This window comes from Acanthaster planci, linkage group LG07 (genome assembly GCF_054643075.1).
Source record: "Acanthaster planci isolate LZ-2023a linkage group LG07, COTS_SCS, whole genome shotgun sequence".
In the NCBI taxonomy this organism is placed as follows: domain Eukaryota; kingdom Metazoa; phylum Echinodermata; class Asteroidea; order Valvatida; family Acanthasteridae; genus Acanthaster; species Acanthaster planci.
This window is the reverse complement of record NC_141783.1, coordinates 442064-458988: the sequence shown is the minus strand read 5'-3', so window position 1 is coordinate 458988 and position 16925 is coordinate 442064. Positions and strand designations below refer to the sequence as shown.

The following is a 16925-nucleotide window of genomic DNA, read 5'->3' as shown; positions in this document are numbered from 1 at the left end:
GCGGTACTAAGATTCAATAGAGGGCGCTGTAGCGATATACCCAAAAGGCCGAATGAGCTTGACATATCCATCTTTCAGTGTTATTGAGCTGAATTCATTCTTTGAATGTAAGCGTTCGAAACCAAATCATCAAATTACTGCAGTGAATTAGAAACAAGACAAAAACCAAAACAACCTCCGTAAAAAGATGAATTGGCGGAACTTATTTTTAAAATAGGGTGTGTTCTTTTGACGTCACAAGCGTGTTTTCCTACAAGTAGTTGCTAGAACTTTGGCTGGCCGTCAGTACAAAAGTAAAATAATAATTCAAAGTGTTAAAAATCCCATGCAGCTATTAGAACACCGCATAACAATAATACAACTACTACTAAATGAAAAGACAACCGTATTCAAACCTCAAATAGTGGGAATGTCAATTTTGAACGAATTTGAGGAAAACTTGTGATAATACCCAATCAAAATGTGATTTTTCTGTGATTTAATGTGGACCGCCCATACAACTTGTAGGAATAATCTTTATTAAGTAGAAGTCACTTATTCTTTCCACAAAAGAAAACCTTGAATACTGGATTTGAAAAGGCTTCGCTGACAAATACAACAAAAATGGCACAAAATAATGCGGCTTTGGTAGGCGTGTCCCCCCGGCCCCTTACGTACATGTACACACGCAAATGGCTAGTGCACGAGCGCGTTGAGCCGCATGTCACGTGCACGTATTCACCAATCACACAAGAGCAGTGTTAGTCTATGCCGTCGTCCATTTTATACATCGTGCATGATTTGCATACAGCGATTCAACTCGCCGGGATCCGGTAGGGTGAGTCACGCCGAAACTCTTTTGCCGAAAGATTGACCGCAAACCGAAACCAACGATCGCCAGCCGCATTCTAAATTCCTCTTCACGTGTATGAGAAGCTTTAGTGCTCCTAGGCGCAATTTAGGAGAATATTGATGAGAATTAAGGCTCAAAAACTATCGTGAAGTTTAGTTGTAAGTTCGTATGGTTAACGTGCTGCCATACCCTCGTTGCTAGTGAGTGCGGAAGTTGTCAGGATTCAAAATGGCGGCAGCCGAGTTGAAATATCTGATCGTAGACAAGGATTTGGTGAGCGATCCAGCGACCCAGGCGGAATGGACGTCCAAGAGGCTGGTCTGGGTGCCGGACGAGACCCATGGCTTCGTGGCGGCCAGCATTAAAAGCGAGAAAGGCGAAGACATCACCGTGGAAGTCGCCGAAAACAACAAGACCCGTGTCGTGAACAAGGATGACATTCAAAGGATGAACCCTCCCAAGTTCAACAAAGTCGAGGACATGGCCGAGTTGACCTGTCTGAATGAAGCTTCAGTTCTCAACAATCTCAAAGAAAGATACTACTCTGGGCTGATATATGTAAGTGCTCCCTTTTGAAAAAAAAAGTTAAAACAAACCAACATAACAAAAGCTCTTAGTTAGTCCAGGCATAAGTGTAGGGCCGATGCATTTTGTTTTCATTGCTCATATAAAAAGGAAATGTTGAACGCGATTGGCTGATCTGCATAATTATTTGATTACTCCACACAATTGGTCGACCTTGTATGAAATCACAGGAACTTCCTTTTTTGGAAACTGAAGTTTTGAAGAGGCCACATAGGCCAATGTTTGGGATTACAATGCAGGGCCTAGGCCTATTTGATCATGACTTGCTTTCATTTTCAAGTCAAATAAAATGTTTAGAGGTTTGCTTTCGAGTAAGTCAATCAGTTGTTTGTGCCCTGGCTTTGAAGTATTCAAACTTCTCTTCCAGTTCCCAGTCTATCAAACTGGACAGACACCAGTAGGATAAATAAAAAACTTTTTTATACGGTTTATATGGACTGACGAGACCTGGTCTGTTCTATCACTGTGGATTAATGTAGGTTGGAATTTTGAATGGATTTTATTTCGGCCAGTTAAAATTGGTGTGAAGGTTCACATGTCACTCATACATATGTCAGACTGAACAAAACTGACAGGGCAGTGAATTTTGTATTTGATGAATTCCGCTTCACATTTTAAAGTGAAATAAGTAGGCAAGAAATTTGCCTAAAGAAATTCGCTTTGTTGAAGAAAACAAATGCACTTTGGGCAGTTGTACCAGCAGGGTGGCAATGTAAAGGAGTCTTTCCATATGCACGTCAACAGTTGTGCCAAACATTACGTAAGGTTCTGTCAGAATTGCTCCTGGGGCAATTTTGACAGCTGAACACAATGCACAAGTGTGCTAGATGTTAATGGAGTCGAGCTTTGTTTCCGCGAAAGTGAAACGTTTACGCAGCGCACCCAAAAAACGTGCATAAGGGAAGGCACCTTAAAGCATGCATTACTTGTAATCGTGGCCAATGATTTCCAAGGGGTATGTTTGGAGTGTTGGGTATTTTGTAATTTCCCTGGTATCACAAACCTGACTGCCACTCCCTAATCAAATTTCCCTCCTTGAACCGCTGAATGATGCATCATTTACATACCAATGCTAAAATAGATTTCTTCGTATTCATCCTGATAGTCAACGGGAATAAATAATTTATTTTCTTAATTTGCACGGTTCAGTTGTGCAAAAGCCTCATGTATATGGATAAACAAGGAGGTCAAAGTAATATCAGTTACATGTATTCAGTAGAAATGTGCCTGACAGACTTTAATAGCTAGTAAAATACTTTGTCTTTTTTCGTGTGAAAATTGACTAGTTTGGGGACGCTGGATATTTTGACAGTATTTGGCTAGCCAGTTTCTCCCATGCTTGACTGCTTCTGGAATCTGTGGCTGCCAGGATTCTTGGGATTAAAAGAAAAAAAGTGTCCACATTCCAGAGGACAATAGGTTGGCATAGTTGGGATCCAAGGCTAAACTGGGCCACTGTTTGCACAGTGATCCTGCAGATTAACCACAAAAAGTCACCCCTGATGTATGGATCTTACACAGCGCTAATCAAAGCTTGAACTGACAGTCTTGATACTTTGATAGTGTTTATGTAGGCCTACATGAACCTGTGCTTGCCCAACAACACACAGAAACAAGTTTTCTTATTGATAACGTGAGTTGTAATGGTGATTTGTATATTTACTGAAGGCATAAAAGCAAAATTGATTTCTGAACGTGAATAGCCTGTATTCATGTGTCACTGTCAGCCATTTTGACTTGGAAGTAAGGTTAACTTTTCATTGTGGGAGCTTGAGAGTGAAAAGAACAGCAAGGAAATGAAAGCCCGTTACAAACTGATGCCAAAAGTTGTGATGAATTACTCAGGAGGTGTGATGTCTCAGTTCAGTGTCCAGTTATAGTACAGGGAAAATTCCTCATGTTAGGTCTGATGTTCTGGTGACATCATCCATTGATTACTTCCTCTCTGCTTCCTTGGGCTAATCGCTTGAGTTGGCCGTCTGACAAGCCGAATGGGGAACATGACATCAATAAATGTCAGAGGTCAGCTGAGGTCAGTAACCTCTAGACTCCATATAAGCCACCTTGGATGCCAGCCAGAGTAAGCCTTCCATGCATTAGTAAAGGCCTTGAGGAATATCCAGAGTGTGAAGGAATGCAAGGGGACCTGTTGGATGGACCCCATTTGAAGGGAGGCAGTTGTTTGGAAGAGCTCTTAAATAAAACAGTTTCAGAAAACTTGAAAGAAGAAACGTCTTGGCTGAGCAACGTGTACAACATGTACTTGTGTTTGATTTATTCCACTTGGATCAAATCCAATCCAACAGCGACAACAGCAGATATCTTGTTAACTATTCAGATAAATAGAAATTCAATAAAATTTTTGTCCATTTTGGACACGTTTAGGATCAACTGGTTTAACCCTAACTACCCCAAACCTGCCATACTCCAACAGCAGGTTTTGTGAGGTTTTGGCAGGTTTGGTACCTTACCTGATGAACTTTGTGAGACTTGGGATGAAAGGCCCAGGGAGATGGTGTTGGATTCTGTGTGAGTTGGGACACACACGGGTCATTGTGTGCAGTGACTGGCTTGCTGTACCAATTGTTGGACTATGCTTGATTTTGTCAGGTTTGGTACTGTTCAGTGCAAGTCATCCTATACTGCATAGACCCATTCATACCATATCACTCAAACTCCAACGGGCTCATTCTGTTGGAGTTTATCAGGTTTGGTACACTAACGTACATGTACAAGTACATAGACAAGTACATGAACCTGTTGGATTTTGTGAGGTTCAGTGTGCTTTCAAGTGCAGGAGCCTAGGGGGTTAGGGTTAATGAAAGAGTGATGTGTTTTTGACTGACACATTGGGCTTAATTTGATTCTTGAAATGAGTGTGGAAGTGCCAGAGCTATACTGAACATTCGGCTGTACTGAACATCGTCCTTGGCTCCCAATATTTTGTGAACAAAACCTACCGGTACTAAACATTATGTAGTTGCAAATCAACAGAGATTCGCCACAGCATGCATCAGAGATTGATTCTAAGCGGTAGCTTCACGACTTTTAGGATTTCGTAACTCAAGATTTAATAAAAAGCAAAAATAATTAACAGTTACATTTCTAGAAACTTCAAACATGAATGCAACGGCAAAACATCATGAAAACAGCGAATCATAGTATCACAAGAGGGTGCACTTCAGTTAGACAAGAGGGTGCTATTCAACATGGCAACGAAACGTTCGGCTGTTAATTTTTGCTATACCGAATGACTGCTGTACCGAACATTTAGCGTGGACCCCGTCGTGTTCGTTAAAGCGGTGTTCCACTGTATCTAGAAAACATACTACAGTTTGTCACTCATCATTGTTGAAAGGGGATACAGATGTTTAGGGGAAGTAATTCAGAGAACACTTTTCTTGGATGACACATAATTTGTGGTTTATTGCAACAGTTATCAAAAGCAGTCCATCACCAATGACAACGAGGTTCAGTGCTTTCGCTAGTCTATACAAACATCATGTACACCATTTTGAATTAAAAATAGATGAAATACAACTTGAGTGTGCATTAGTTTGGTAAACTGATAAATCATAGGCCTACCTACCGGTACATGTATCAACATACACAAGAGAAATGGCTAAGTGGTGAGTCATCGTGTATGGTTTGTATGACTGATGCTGTAACATTGAAAACTTGTCTTCGTTAGGCGATTAGTGGAATATGGTACAAAACCTAGAAAGAGCCAATTTCTAATTGTGTTGCATTTTAATTTTGTTGACTGCACAATGGACCAGAATGAGGTTAAGACAACACAAGTTGGCCTGACCCGATGCTGTGTGATATGATGATGATACTGTTAGCCAAAGTACCAGCTTGTATGGCAGACATACATGTACATGTACTGTCTGGAACCAGTGCCATATTGTACACTGTCATCAACTGTGATGTGATTAAGGAATTACAATGCTGTCGGATTCTATCAAGCACAGTATTACTGTGAAGACTTGATCCCCCAAAGACATGCATTCACCCTGCCCGAGATCAAGGCCTAGTGGTGGATGAGTACATTTGGGACTGTAAATCAGTGGATTTCTTCTTATATTGGAATCCATCTGAAATGTGACAAAAATACATACCTACCGTAGATTTATGCAAATTATGTATTTATACAAGTCTAATGGAAGAATTATCTTTACGGTTAAAGTTGATATTTTAATTTTAATGTTTATTCCAAAACATTACCCCTATTGTTTTTTTTTCTGATGTAATGGAAAAGTATTTCATTGAGATAATCATCCATTATAGGGTCAATCTATTATTGATAGCAGAAATCTGATTTCAAGGTATTGATAATCCCCCTTTGGTGTTTTCGAAACCCATTAAAGTTTTGGAATTAGTGCAGGGTATGTACAGGTACATGTACACCCTGATTTTTTCAATGTCTTGTTCAGTATTTGGAGACAACAGTTTGATTCATTCCATGGACACTGATTCCACTGTAGTTTCAAATTATCAAGTGATGTCATGTATGGAGGAACACTCATCCCTTGTTTTGGTCAGATCACTTTTGTGACATTGAATGATCTTGCATTGTATTTGCGTAAGTTTCCAGACTGAACAGACTAAACACCAAATTCCACAGGAATGCCCTAAGGGGGTTCAGTTATCAGATCAAGGGGCAATCCTGGGTCTGTACAGTCACCCTTTCTTTCTTGGAGCAAGGAGGGATAGTTTAAGGTGCTGTAAGAAGCTATCTTGCTGATAATGTGGAGGCAAAGATTTTGTGGAACAGATCCACACTAAACTTGAGATGAAATGCATTTGCTTATCATTTGACACGGTAATTAATCTGTGTTATTACCCTGTCTGTGTTATTACATGCCCGAGTGGTGTTATTCTACATGTGAAGGTATATCACAATAGAAAGAGTGGTCACAGTGGGCGTCAATATGCACTTCCGAAACTAACATGCCATACTTGTTTTCCTTCCATATTTGGTTTTTGCACCTGTGGTTTCATGCCAGGTGTTTTCCAGAAAAAATGTGAAGGTTGGGGGCATGCGGACCATGCCTGCCATGCCTAGCACATGATTGGTACCCTGCCCCGGAAGCAATGGGGTTATAAGTGATTCATTGTTGCATACCAGGCTGCGAGTGGACATTCTTGTCAAATGTGTCAGCCAGTGTGGATAGACTTGACAATGAATCTGATGGAAATGTACATACTGTGTGGCTTTGGTGGAGGTAACCATTGTTCCCTAATCATATGCAGTTTTCAAAGGAGAGGGAAATGAAGTGACTTGTTATGCTGTCAAGTGTACTGAGATCCTGTGGGGGAGAAGATTGCTATCTACATGTGCACATGTGTAGATTCCATTTAGTTTCCAATATTGGTTAGTTACAGATATGTACAATGTACATGTGTTGTTCACCTTGAACTTCCTGAAGTTATTTGGTATAGCAGCTACAGAGTATTATTGACAGATAGAAAAGAAAGCAATTTCCCAAAGTGAAGCAAAGTCCTCCTAAATATATGTACATGATCTGCCACCTTTACATTTACATGAAGTTGTCTCTGATAGCTTTATGCTGGAGATGGTCATTGCTATGCATTATCAGATGTCATGTTACACTTGTGCTTTGCATTTAGAACCAATTGTTCTGGGTTTTGTTTCACCTTGTTTGCTGATCTAGAAATGCATTCAATTAAATTTCCATGCCAAGGATGGCTTTGGAGTATTCCATTTTTACAACTTGAAAAAAAAATGAAATTTGGAATTCCCAAGTTTTTCTGAATTCCCAGTCTAAATTGCTTACACCAAGGAAAACTTTAAGTATCCTTTACTTTTCATTAAAACATATCAGAAAATTGGAGCAGGGTGACGTAAAATGTTGGAGGGAGGGCTGTCCTTGCTAAACTTGTTGCTGAAAATGCAGAACCAGCGGAACTTTGTAGCCTCAGCAAACCAGAGTGCAGTTCCCTAACAGCCCTGATGCTAATGACCCATTTTACTCATCAGATAAACCATAATGCTCGTATGTCTCCTGTCAGTACATCAGTAACCAGATATTGTACTGAACACTTCTTGCTATCAGGCCTTGCATTGTTTGGCTCATGAAGCCACTTCACTGTCACCAAGCTGTCAGGGGTTGACATCACTGAGGAGTGGCAGCCCAGGCCATTACTAGGTCAAATTCTTTAGTCTTTTTATCTGTCTGGTTTGGATGTTCATTGAAGCTAAAGAGTATGTTATGAAGTTGGTAGACATTTCTTGTTTGTGATTTTTCTGTTCTTAAAAAGTGGTCATTCTGTGTAACCTCTTCAATGTAAGAAGCAAAAGGAGTTGGCTGCTCAAGTTTATCAACATAAGCGAGACCCGTCCTTACATGTTGGTGTACCAGGTGCAGGGAGTAACTCAGACATACTTACGTAATGCTGAATGTTTCAGTAAATCTTGTGAACACAAATGATACTTGGATGTCACGGATCAGCTTGGAGTTGGCAGTCTCCAAGAATCAAAGAGATTTGCTCAAGTCAGCACGAAGCTCTTATAAGCCACAATGCTTTGTGATGAATGCAGCGTGGGACTGTTCCCTACTAAGTACTGAGCAGTATTTTCTGCAGTAAGCAAAACATGCTGAGTTGGTAAGCCATGTTTGCACTGGTTGTAATAAGCATTATGTACTATGTACATACCACTTACCAGACCTGAGGGGCGTGGTACTAAACAGCAGAAAATGAAACTTGCTTGGTTCCCACAGCCTTGGCTTGTAAAAGCACCTGTGCGTTTTTCTGTATCCGCCTCTTCATTGCTATCCTAGGTCGCCCACTCCATTGAACCGTGCTTGGACTTGTAAGAATTAACTATACAAGACAGGAATTGGGACGAAAATAAAAAGCAAAACAAAGACCAAATCAGAGACAAAAACTACAAACAAAAACAGAGGCCAAAAAATAGGAAAGAAACCATTACATGTTTGAAAAAGGAACATGGAAATTGACATAAATGCAAACTTGGGTGTTGTACATGTACATGTACATATGCACCATAAATTTCAGCATTATTTTAAAAACTTTAGAGTATTGTATCATCAGGTTGAAATATCTTTATCCTCTTGAAGACGAAAACCATGCGACATGTAGGTTGTTTAAATTGATACCGTGCATGTCTACTTCTACAGTGTATTGCCCATAGAAAATATGGAACTTTGGTCATGTGAAATGTTTGTAATCGAGACACACAGTTCTTGTCTGTTTCCCATCAGTGCAAAAGGGTTGAAAGGACCTTACAGTAGCCTCCGGGATTCCTTCAATGGAGACCTCACCCCAATAGCTCACCAATTCCAGCTCTCACAAAACACCAGCATTGGTGAGGATTTGGCACAATACCTGTCCGGGAGAAAAGAAATCCAGGGTCTTTTTTTCACTTTGCTGTCTGTTTGTCTGTTTGCATTCCTCTGGGCCTTCTTTCCTGTTCAAGAGCACAGTTGACTTGGTAGAACAGCCTCAAGGTACTGATGAACAGTAGTAGCAGGTTGAAGGAAAACAGGATGCTGACGGTCCACCAGACTGGATTTGCACGCAATATTGCACAGCCACTTTGATTCAGCGTACCAGCCTCTATCCCTTAAAGTGCGGCCGACCTTTATCTGACACTAGAGACATCTGCTGAGATGTGTTGAGAAAAGAAGAAAAAAGAAATTACCGTCCTCTCACACATGAGTGAGAGAATAGTGCCACCGATGTAATTTGATGGAGATGGACTTGGCGTTGACTCTGTACATGTCATACTGGTGCGCTAAGATGCTCCATTAGGAAAACTTACAGAAAGATTTGATCTTAGTGAGAAGTTCCATGATTGCCCATTATGAATGGATTAGTGTTATGGATATAGACATACTGTACTTCTAATATATGAATTTACAATGTGCTACAAATTCTCCAAATCTAATTCAGTGTCCATCCAATGCTACATTCCTATGGTAATAAACCCACTCCTAAGAACTGTACGAATGTATAAATTTTATTGTTCACGTAAACAAAACTTTGTAAACACATGAGACAAAACAAAATAACCCCTCTCCCCCAAAAATTGGGAGTGATACATGTACATATAAATAGGTTTTAATCTCAAGCAGATAGCATTCCATGTTCCGAGAAAGCTTTCATAAGCTTGTGTGAGTGGGACTTTAAACCACAATCCTGTATTTACAAGTGTACAACAATGTCTTCATCATTTCACGATCGAACTCTAGAGACAAATTGAGTTAAGACAGGACTAGATGAGAGCCTCGCTTGACCTTCAACGTATTTGGGAAACTAGAAATGTGTTTCTGAGATGGTGATTTTTTACAATCACACACAAATTTCTTATGCATAGTCTGTATTTATTGTTCACACCTGTGCAGAATTCGTGATTCCTCCTCCAAAATCTATGATCATGGAAACATCCCACTGCACATTCTTGACAATACTACCATCACTTTCAAGGGCATGAAACCGTTTTGTAGAGTTGAGGGTTTGGACTCAACCTTCCTCATTCCAACATAAACTCAAACCAAGTGTTATATTTTGAAGGATCGGGGAGGGTTTAGATTTCACTTTGGATGGAACACTGACCCATGACAATTGCTGTTCTTTCCCTCATGCAGACATACTCCGGCCTTTTCTGCGTGGTAGTGAATCCTTACAAGAGGTTGCCCATCTACTCGGAGAAGGTCATTGAACTCTACAGGGGCAAAAAGCGTCATGAAGTCCCGCCCCACGTCTTTGCTATCACTGACGCGGCTTTTTACAGCATGCTGCAAGGTGAGTCCAGGACCGGAAGGGAGGGGTGTTGAGTACAGTGTTAGAGTCGGTCATATTTTAGTGTACATGTAATGTACAAGTAATGGTGAACAGAAGGAACGAAATGACCAGTCTCTCGCAGGGGACTCTAGATCGCTGTTCAGTGAATTTTTCTATCCAAATTGATTAAGAGTTCAAATTTTAAAAATCTTCCAGGTAAAAATATGAAATTTTTATAATATCTAATTTTTTTTCTGGGGTTTTGTGGATTTTTATGCCAGTCAGTGGGCTGGTTTCATCAAGCTTAGTGCCAGACAGTAGAATGCTGTCGTGGAGATCTCCAACTAGCGTAGCTATAACACTGGCTGAGTACATGCTCTTGAGTTCTCACCGCGAGTGTGTGAAAATGCCCAAAGCTGAAGTGAATCAACTTAGTATTTCAGTTAGTCAAGGTCGTTTATGGTAAATTCACTAAATTCAGTATCAATTGAAATATGGATGTCACTCTGGCTTAGACATATTCAGTTTGCCATACATTTCCCAAGATGAAGCTGATCCCAAGCGATCCACACGATGGGTTTCATTTGTTTACGTACACTGTTTGAATTCTGAAATAGCTCATTTTAAGTCACTAAGGTCAAAGGTCAGTCACACCAAGTGACATAATCGGACACAAAAAGTTGTGCCATGGAACCTTGCACAACAAACAGTATTGCTCTTTATTTTGTTTCCAGTGACCATGGTAACTGAATTTTGAATGACTGTTGTTACCAGTGAGTGGTACTTGTAGGCCACCAACCAGAAGACATTCTGGATTTCTCTTCAAGCGATGTTCATTTTCATTGTTTTGTTGGTGATTGCTTGCATGTTTTGTACATGAAAGAAGGCCAAATGTAGGGTCATCTGACCATCTGTTAGTGTTTGACACATTGCCAGCATGTGAGGCAATTTTTTCTCCTGGCATGACACTGTTTTAACAAACAGCTGGATGTGGTACAGCTTCCGTTAAGAAGTGAGAAATTGGCTTGATGAGAACTTCACTTTTGGATGTGCACTGTGAAATCCTAGAGTTTACACATAGCTCACTTGTGCCAATCACGTGCACATGTACCCTCTGCAGCACTCGTGCAGAATCTGGCAAGGTAACCAGCTAAGCTACGAATGGCCCTGTCTGGTTGTTCGTACATCAGTCCAAGAAACGATTAACTCATATACCGGAACCAGTAGATCTCTTAGCTCTCAGTCCTCCATGATCACTCATGAACATCCTACGCAAAAATTAGAAGCTTCATCTGAGCAAAGTTCACCTCCTGTATTTTACACACACCCATACGTGGAAGTGTACATATGTGCACACATGTACCATCCTGGTTATATAGACATGCATGCTGAAATGCTGGTTGTTTTGACAGGTTTCGGTTGGTGTTTATGGCCCAGCCTTTGTGGTACATGTACATGTACATGTATGTATGTATGAATAATAAATTTCATTTGTATTAAGGTTATGTCTACAGTCAAGGGCTTGGTCTAGGTTTATTTAAAATGCACGCATGTGTGCGTGCATGCACATGTTAATGTCACACCCACTCTTCCTGTGGTAATGAATGAATTCCTGCATGTTGAAGCCAATGAATCTGTCAGGTCTCATAGTGTAATGCTTGGCCCCGCTGAAATCATTTTTGTTTTTGTTGGCAGTTTAATTTCTACATGTACTATTTTTTATTCCACACACAGCCTGCTTTGGATTTTGTCAACTCTAAGATACTGGTCAGTTTTAAGCTTAAACAAATGCAGGTACCGGTATCTCCTATTGAGGTGAAGAATTGTACACATGTTCTGTTACATGTACATACATGAAGCCCCACCCAGCAAGGAGACCATTGCTATATGAACAGGAAATTACAAAGGAACCTGGATTTTGTTGGTTGTTTCACAGGTACAAGTATTGTACATGTACCTTACTTTCAGGAAGTGTTACCTGCGATGTACATGTACATGCCTCTATCTGCATACCAACCCCTGGTATAAAAACAAGGACACATATGTGTAGTTTGAGTGCAGACACACTGAAAAGGACAATACAAACTTGTACATGAAGCTGGCCTGACTTGGTTGGACAATCAAAACATGACCATCAGCAAGAGAAACAAACTCGACGTTGATCCAGCAATATGCATTGTTCTCATTTCTATTGTCCTTTAGTTTGACGCAAATTGGCAGAATAAGCCGGACTTGGCCAAACCCATTGAAACCAGGATTGAGGGTTTGTTTAAAGCTTTGACACGTACATGTACATGTATTGTGTACATGTAATCTTGCACCAGCTTGATAATTCTAAACAGTTTTCATCCACTGAAATGTTCCGCAGAAGTTCTTTGCATGTTGTTGTACAGTGAATGTCCCAAGCCCACTGCTATACTTGCTCTTTATAGAATCTTATTCCATTCAGTATTTCTGGACCCCGTAGAGTTAACAAAAGAAGACATTGTTGTCTTCTTTTCTAAATGCAGTCCTTATTTATTTTATCAGTAGTCTTTGTTCATCCAAACATTTGCGTACCTACCAATCCATATGATGCCACAAACGGTATCGAATACCCTATAAACTTTCCAGGAGTCCCTCATTTCGAAACAGTTGACTTGAAGTTTCCTGAGAGGTCATGCGGAGGTCAGTCCACGTTGGAAAAACCAGCGATTTGGCTGGGTTTATATTGTAGAGTCAAGGGAGACTTCTTTGGGAATGATTCCATGAAAATGTTTATTCTGTCTGCAAAACCAATTCCATCCTGTGGGTATGATCGCTACACTTCCTTCGCGAATTCATGTCTGCAATGTTTTATTAAGCTGTGTACATGTGCAAGTTTTTGGCTCGCTTTTAAGAATTTTCAGTCATCCTTCGAATAACAGACACAATGAAAAAGTGCATGTACGTAGAAATATGGTTTGTGTTTTGTTTTCTTTTGATTCTGAAGAAAGGTGGGATCTTGTTCATCTTTTGAATATTCATGTGCATGAATATTACATTTCAGTATTTATGTACGTCCATTTTGTCAATTTTTTTGTCATCATGTACATGTACACATGTACTGTAGGTTCGCATTTTCAAAGGTCGGTTATAACTTACATTCTGCATTGAAAGGCTCATAGTACCTGAATAGCTCGGGCATCCATGTCAAGAATTTTAGGTCATGTTTCAACAAGATAAACACCTTTTTGACCTCAAGCCTTGAAGTTGAACGCTTGGTGGCAAGTATGCCTACATGCAGTTGGCCTGCTGGTAGTTGTTGATTTCTTCCACAGATATTGTAATTTTGGATTCCATAAATTGGCTAAGTATTCAAAGCATTCAGAGGTTTTGCGTTCTAATCTGTTTCTGATGTGTGAAAGAGAGTCATTTTCCACCACATTCTTTGTTATTGTCTGGGAATGTTTGGCTTCTTTTGTCATGTTGGAGATTTGAAGTGGTGTGCTCAGCCATATCGCCTGCCCAAAATATCTCATTGACTGGTGATGTTTGTTGTTTACTGCTTTTACACCACGGTTTGGTAATAGAAGGCAGGATTTCCTCCCTCACAGCAATTCCACTGCCTTCTTATTTTTTTTATCAACTGACATCCAGGCAGGAGATTGGTTTCCTGTAGGTGAATGGAAGGAACGTAATGACCTCATTAGAATGCCTCTCAGTAGTTGGTACCTTGGTGTATGTGCGATACCTGGAGTGGAAGCTCACCAACCCCCAACTGGCAGGGTACCATCTGTTATGTCAGGAGACAGTTTGTCCAATCATGCAATGTTAATACGTACCAATTGTGTCTACTGATGAATTTCAAGTTTTGGATTCATGGATTGTAGCATTGCAGTGGAGGAAAGTAGACAGAATTCCAGGGTGGAAGTGGGGTTTGGACTGCAGCTCTTGAAGCACCAATACATGTACATGGAGATGAAAGTATATTTAGACAGATAGAATTGAAAAGTATTAATATGGCTTAGGTTGGGTATCTTGATTTGTGTACTTGCCAGCCAGAATGTGGCCTGAATTTTATTTCAAAACAGGACTCATGAAATCATTGTGAGTTGTAAAAAGTGATTGATCCAGAGTCAGGAAATCATTGAATATTGGGGCAAGTGGATGAAATGGCAAGATTTTTTACTGGAAGAGGTTGCTCAGCAGGAGGCCTGGAGATCCTGTGGTTTCTGGGAGCAGATACCATCAAGCAGAAGGAGGTTTTATACCTGGAATTTGAAACCTCTGTCCTGAGGTCGTATATCTCCACTGGTCACCAATGACATTACTTGGAAACTTCAGTAGTTTTTGTCTTTGACCTTTGGTTGTTAGCAGCAGGGTGCCAGTTTCTGGCATGTTGGTGGTTGGCATTGGATGTCAGCTCAGGAATTCAACCCTCAGTCAGTCTTTTATTGGATGGAGTTGTAGGATGTATGGAGTTTCACTAGTGGTTGACCACTGTGACTTAAGTTTCAGAACTGTAGACACCACTTCTTTTTTTTTCATTTTTGTGGCAGGAATTAAAGCAAGAGTTGATTTCATAAATTTTAAGTAGTATTTTGACAACTTCACCATGTAATCTGCAGAAACAAACACTGGTTGTGAACAACATACAATTCTTCAATATAACAAAGACAATTCATAATATTTGGTGCTAAAAGACCAGGGAAACCAGTACTGGTGTTTCTGATTTGTGCTTAAAAACTCGTACAAGACTACCCTTGACATGTACGATAGGCTGAGATATTGTAGAATGCTGTAGAATGAAACGATATCTCCTAAACCAATAAAATATTCAAAGTTTACAGAAGCATAGTCAGATTAGGTAAACGAGCACTACACATGTTCACATTTGCCAAGACTACCGCGCATTATGCACATGAACATGAATACATAATTACATTACACCTTGGGGTTATTGCAGGAAGTTAGAAGGCCAAGTGAAATCAATTACTGCCCAAACTAGCTTATACCTCCAGTTAATCGGCATAGATACAGTATTCCCTTCCCTCGTGCTCACAAAATGAGATTAAACATGAATAATTTTTGTGTTGGTCCAGCTGGCCATGTGGGCCATGGGACTGTAAGTGCACTGTTTTTCTCTGACTGGAGTGTAACCTGTAAAACCACATATCTGGGTTACTGTCCAGTAAGCGTTGAATGTTTGCCACATTTTTTGTTTTAAATCATAATCTTACAGAGATGTGAATGATCTGACCCTGTTTCAGTTGACATCTGCTCCCTTGGAAATCTAACTTTAAGCTCAATCCAATCTTGATATCAAATACCATGAACAAATGTACTTTATGGATCAAGGCATACCTGGACATTCACTATCTCAAGAGGCGACAGTGATTTACTACTGCAAGGGATCATTGTGCAGAAATTCTTTGGCTTAGAAGCTTCCATAAAACTGTCAACATTGACACAAGGGATAGATAGTAATGCTGACTTCACACTGGGGAATCTTGGGCTGTTGTTGATCGGCATAAGGACTGCCGAAGAGGATTTTGTTATTTTAAGTTAACCCTGCATTTCTCCAGAGATTTTTTCATCAACTTTCCAGAGCTGAAATGTTGACTGATAAGTGGATATTTATCAAACGGTTTGATTTATGAAATTCATTTTAAAATATGCAGTGAGCTATTACAGTACTTGAAATTAATTTAAAAGATTTACACACACCAAGGGAACAATAAATATGCTTATAAATGTATCACTCCAAAAACCGAAACAGAAAAGAAGTTATGAAACAATGTCTTACACTTCTGGGGTAACAAGACCGTTAAATTGTAAGGATACAGCCAAAAACTACTTATTAAGACTTTCCGAGTGAAAATATGTGAATACACGTATGTACATTGGTCATTGATCTGTGTATTGCATTTTGAGGCTTTAAGGGAAAAAGCCTGTTTGTTTTTTTCCGGAACATCAGAATCATGCGTTGTGGAGAGCTTTGCATGAACCAGGTTCATTTAAATGTCATCCCCATTAATACATCAAATTAGATCAGCTGGATTTCAGGGTTCTCATCCTTGTCAGTGAGTGTGTAGATTCCAGGTTTATGAATTTGCCTGTTCAGAATCTTTTGCTTCAGAGATTTGAGTGCTGCAAATAAACAGTTCCTTTGGGAAGAAAATGTACTCAACGCTCAGTACTGAGAAAGTGCATGTCGCTGGGAAAATAAAACAGTAACCTTGCTTTAAAAAACTCAGGAATAACAATAGGTTGCATGTACATGTCCTGCAATGATGTCACACATCCGTAAATGTTTTTTTTAAAGGAAAACGTGGTTTTCCTGCCAGTGGACCTAATGTGGAGCCAGTGAACATTAGACAAAGGAACTTGACGTCTGAGGTTACTCTGCATTTGTGAAAGTCGTGCTTATTTAAGAACAGCTTGGAAATGGTTTTTGATGGAGGGTTGCAAAAATCACATTACAGAAGGAGTCAACAGGCACATTAGTTGTTTTATTTATACTTTTGGTTTCTCTTTTCGAGTGAATTGTCGGATGTGCAGAAATCCAACCTGTGTTGCTCACAATGCTCAGTGAAGAATATCTTTTACACGGAATTTGAAGCATGTATCCCATCGGTTTGCATGAATGTTGTCTGTTGCATCATTTGGGGTATTTTCATTGAGTTTGACATGTCAAGATCAGGCAGTGGTCATTAAATTCTCTGGCTAGGTTGTTGACCTTGCTAGAGTGTTAAGGTAAATTATGCAGGTGGCT

At 40.0% G+C, this 16925-nt stretch overlaps 1 protein-coding gene across 8 annotated transcripts in view; it reads left to right on the top strand.

The window, feature by feature from the left end:
• Nucleotides 1-781: 781 nt before the first annotated feature.
• LOC110986127 (uncharacterized) overlaps nucleotides 782-16925 on the top strand; it is a 61073-nt gene continuing 44929 nt past the window's right edge. For 6 of the 8 annotated variants that reach the window (XM_087138658.1, XM_087138652.1, XM_087138650.1 and 3 more), the window contains exons 1-2: nucleotides 782-1390; nucleotides 10054-10210. In XM_087138658.1, the coding sequence (XP_086994784.1) occupies nucleotides 1061-1390; nucleotides 10054-10210 (487 nt within the window). In that variant the 5' untranslated portion in view covers nucleotides 782-1060. The remainder of the gene's footprint in view (nucleotides 1391-10053; nucleotides 10211-16925) is intronic. The other 2 variants (XM_087138656.1, XM_087138653.1) reach the window with 1 other exon arrangement.